Below are 4,651 nucleotides of genomic sequence, written 5' to 3'. Positions count from 1 at the left end.
ACATAAGATGCAGAACAAACCAGACGACCGAGATTCACCACCCACCCTTGACCATATCTAGCACAGAACTGAAGGTGCAAGGGCACCTTAATAATAGCCGCCGGATGTCTTCTCTGAATAACATACTAAGAGGTTGGTGGCAAGAGCTATTATGGTTATGGATCAGCGTTCTCGCGTTCGTCATTCTGGTTGTTCTCTTGAACGCTTATGACAATCAACCTCTCCCTCAATGGCCCTCTGGAATCACCCTGAACACGGCTGTTGCTTCGTTGGCCACGATAGCGAGGACAGCCTTGACTATTCCAGTCGCGGAGGGTCTCTCCCAGAGCAAATGGAGTTGGTTTAAGCGCAAGCCACGTCCTTTAAAAGATTTCGACATGTTTGACCAGGCGTCGAGGGGACCATGGGGCAGCCTCACGTTACTCGTCCGAACAAAGGGGTGGCATGTTTGCAGCAATCCTTCCCAGAACATGTCTTCACTAACAGTCCAACAGGTTCATTGGAGTCATCGCAGCTTTACTGCTCACCTCTGGTATCGCCACATCCACTTTGACCCAATCAACGGTCGCGTATTCGACTCGAAATGTCCCAATTCCAGGCGAGGGTCATGCGACCGCATGGCGGTTACCTTCATATTGGTTGACGCCCCAAAATATGTCTACCAGTGAGCGGCATTTCATTGAACTACAAGCACTTACAGCGAAGAGCTTTTAACATTCTCTTAATCAGGAAATGTCATGGCTCCAGCAGCAAGAGGGATTGCGCAAGGGATTCATTGGCCGGTCAACGGAGAACTCCCGTTAAAAGAGCCTCAGTGTTCCACGAGTAACTGCACCTGGCCACGTTTCAGTACTCTTGCGGTATGTCATAAAGTTACAAGTAAGTAATACGCTTGGTGGAACAAGGCGCAGGACACCGTGAGCATAGCTGCTTGTCTTCAGTCATGGAAGGAGGAACTCGCTCTTCATATCAGATGCGCAACTGACCTGTTACAATTCCAGATATCACCCATTTGATCAACACTTCTACCCGTTCACTGGAGGAAGGCGGCAACATCGCGCTGCCCAACGGGGTCAATATGAGTACGAAGCCTGGCCGCTCAAACATTCTCGTGAATACTGGACCATCCTTGTCGTACAACGGCACGTCAATGGAGGCAGCTGCCCTCTTCAACTACTTTGGCGTGTACTGCCTGAAGCCCGACGGGAATGTTGAGCTGATCCTAGGAGTCGAGGTTATTCTTCACTGGTGTCTAAACACATACGAGGTCCGGATCGAAAATAACGTCCTCAATCTCACTGCAGTACTGTCACATACCGAAATCCAAGCCGAGGAGGTCAATTCGTCAACAGCAGTTGAGCGTTTCCCAGAGCAGTACCTCATAACACCCATGGAAAAGAACGCAAGATATCTGTTCGGATCCACTGGTGTGGAAGAACTTCGCGGGCTTCTCAACTACTCATTAGCCGGTTTTAGCGTTGATACTGGAGAGAATCTGATTTCAAGTGGGAGTGACATGCTGATGCAAGGGGTTGATGAGATGGAATGCGAGCACAAGGATAAGAATTCAACAATGTGGTGGTGGGACGCCGTGTCGAGCATGGCCAGAAATGTGGGAACTGGCCTAACAAACTCGTGAGCCTTCCATTTATTGTCCCCGGAATTGACTTTCACTGACCTCTGAGAGGGTAGACTTCTCCCGACTGATTCAAACATGAAGGGCGAAGCTTGGTTACCTGAGGTGTATGTACACATCAGATGGTCGTGGTTGGCGCTGCTAGCTGCCCAGATTTTCTGTGCCGGGCTGCTTCTCATACTCGTCATCATAGAGACGTCTGCGGCAAACGTCGACATTGTCAAAACCTCCACCTTGCCAGCACTCTTCGCTGTGAAGGCAAAAGATAAAGAAAGCATGGAGCACTGCTTTGAAGAAAACCGACAAGTGGGCAATGCCTATTCCAGATTGTATCCCCCAGGCATTGGTGGGGAATTATGTCTCCAAGACGGTAGATGGGTTCTTGGAAGAAGATAGACTCAAGTAGAAGATCCTGATCTCTTGGCATTGGGCACTTCGAGGTGCGAATGACAGTCAAGACCTTTTCCGGTCTCGTCCCAATTTTCAAAGCTTTCAAAAGGGAGGTGCTCGCGGTCTTTCGTCCCCTACGGCTTCATCTGCACCACGCGGGAAGGTGGGAATAATGCCTTCTTCGAAGATCTGAGTCATCTCTGGTAAAAGTGTAGAACGCCAGACTGCGCCGACGTGGTTTGACGAGGTCTGGAGTCCTCTTGAGCCGCCTGGGAGACCTCCTGACGCTTGCGAAATAGGATATGTGAGGGTCTTATGCGATTTCTTTCCCTGTTCCACCTGCGCCGGGAAACTTAACTCTTGCGCATGGGACATTCTTTCCGAAGTTGATGAGCGGGTCTACAACTGACAGACCTTTTGCCGATGTTCAGCTTCAAAATTCCTTCTCATGTAAAGTGCAGCTCATTGGTGTGGTTTGGAGTCTTAGCTGGATTAGTTGCGAACAGGACACCGTGGGCATAAGGGTGCCATCTGATGAAATCCCCCTGTTCCAAGTTACTTGACCATGCATTTGCGATCTAAGTCAAAACCAGCCAAATCGTTGGCGGGAAGACGCGATGTCACTTCGAGAGCATGCATTGAAAGGCCGCTTCGTCGAGTGTCGTACATGGCGCCAGAAACGACGCAATGACGTGATCTGACTCATCTGCTGGTATCACAGATTCAGTGTACGAAGCGCCATCCATCGGGGATTGTTTAATCAACAAATCCTGCAAAAGTCCTCCAATCGCCTCTTGCCTTTCAAAAGCCTCACGTGGACTCATTTATTCGCTGAATTCTACAAAGATAACCACTTGACTAAGAATTGCATCCTTATCACCCACCACAGAGCGAGTTTCCCGCGGGCAAGGACTCAGACTACAAGCTCGACCAATTAGATTCGGTGGTATCACGAGGGCAATTACCCCGCATCGTGTATCAACATTTCGGCCTTGATACGGACAGTCTCACTCCTGAACCACAGATGGTCCTTAGCTGGTCTTTCTTTCAGGAAGGAATTTATCGACACGCAGCAAAATGTTGGAAATTCATTGCTCCGGGACGCCCTACGAGGTAATTGATGATGAACAAAGCGTTGGAGATTCTGCTGATCATTCATTGCTGTAGATTGGTCGGGTGCACGGCAAAGAGGCCCGAGATCGTGTCCGGGGATCTCTGGACTTTTACCGCGGCCTCTTTAACACCACATGTGGCCTAGATTGGCCAGGTGTGTGTGAGGAAGCATCCAAGTATGTGACAACACTGGAGACTCTGTGCCCTAGATACCTTGAGGAGATTCGCGGAATCGCAGATGGCGCCGGTGTTGGGTTACTGGATATCGTCGCCCTCAACGTTCGGACCGAGATCAATTTCGGGCTCTTTACCAAGCAACCTTCATTACCCGTCCAGAGCGACGGCTGTACCAGTCTATCCGTCAAGACGTCATCGGATGGTTCGTGGCTGGCTCAAAACTGGGATTGGATGGTCGAGCAAAGCCCTAATCTTATTGCCTGCCACATTACGCAAACCGAGCTTCCCAAGATATCCATGATCACGGAGGCCGGAATCATTGGCAAGATTGGACTCAACAGCGCTGGGGTGGGTGTTTGCCTCAATGCGATCCGGGCGTATGGTGTCGATCACACGAAACTACCTATCCACCTTGCACTGCGCACCGTCCTCGAGTCTAGCTCCAAGACTGAAGCAATTGACAAACTGGTCAAAACGGGGGTTGCCGGCAGCGGCCACATACTGGTAGCAGACCCTGCTGGCGGCGAAGGCCTCGAATGCACAAGCAAGGGCATCCTGAAGATTCCGATCGATGAGAAGGGCCTTGTTGTCCACTCGAACCACTTACTACTGGAGCATCCTGGCGTAGTGGAGCCACCTTGGCTTCAGGATTCGCACAGAAGAGTGGTCCGGTTGAGAAAGCTCGCGGAACGGCGGGTTGAAAGCGGTAGTAATGTCGACACGCCTCAGTTGTTCGACCTGTTCAAAGATCAGGAGGGTTATCCGGGATCAATCGATCGCCACCAGGTGCAGGATTGCAAGACGCAAACTCTGTTCAACATCATCATAGACCTATCTGAAAAGCGTGCGACGGTCAGGTTTGGACGTCCTACCGAGGATAGAGAGCCTATAGAGTTTGCATTTTAGCGATGCTCTTAAAGTGTGGTTAGAACAAAATAATTCTTTGCTATCCCCTAGTCTAGTTAAGCTAACGTGGAAAACGCGGCCTCAGTAAACATTTCAATAATAGATATAATTATTTATTATATTTTATATCTTATAAACTATCTCCTCTAATATTAATGTAGCCTTCCTACTACTTACTCCTATTAAACTGTTACGGTCAGCTATCCGACAGTAGGGTCTGCTAACAGAAGCTGGGGATTGACACGTAGTAACAGTACACTGGGGTTGTGGTCTGGGTCGTAGGTCGTAGGCTTGTAGTAGATCAAGTCTTCAGAGGCTAAGGTGATCAGCCTTAGACTCAATAAGTATTCGCAGTGAAGGTAAGCTGAGAGTATCCTGAGGATGAATACTAAGTTGATTGCTGAAGAGCTATGGAAGTCTGACCATGAG

General features: G+C 49.5%; 2 protein-coding genes across 2 annotated transcripts; both read left to right on the top strand.

Annotated features, from left to right (window-relative positions):
* Positions 1-654: 654 nt before the first annotated feature.
* On the top strand, positions 655-1,639 carry COL26b_014326 (uncharacterized protein; the record flags this gene model as incomplete). The annotated part of the gene is made up of 2 exons (XM_053186901.1): positions 655-664; positions 1,002-1,639. The coding sequence occupies 2 exons, from the start codon at positions 655-657 to the stop codon at positions 1,637-1,639; spliced, it is 648 nt and encodes a 215-aa protein (XP_053029153.1).
* A 1,634-nt stretch (positions 1,640-3,273) lies between these two features.
* Positions 3,274-4,222, top strand: COL26b_014325 (uncharacterized protein; the record flags this gene model as incomplete). Its single annotated transcript, XM_053186900.1, has 2 exons — positions 3,274-3,293; positions 3,349-4,222. 2 exons carry the CDS (start codon positions 3,274-3,276, stop codon positions 4,220-4,222), a joined length of 894 nt encoding a protein of 297 aa, XP_053029152.1.
* Between the last annotated feature and the right edge of the window lie 429 nt (positions 4,223-4,651).

This window comes from Colletotrichum chrysophilum (assembly GCF_026319265.1).
Source record: "Colletotrichum chrysophilum strain AFK26 chromosome Unknown scaffold_338, whole genome shotgun sequence".
Classification (NCBI taxonomy): domain Eukaryota; kingdom Fungi; phylum Ascomycota; class Sordariomycetes; order Glomerellales; family Glomerellaceae; genus Colletotrichum; species Colletotrichum chrysophilum.
This window is presented reverse-complemented; position numbering and strand designations above follow the sequence as displayed.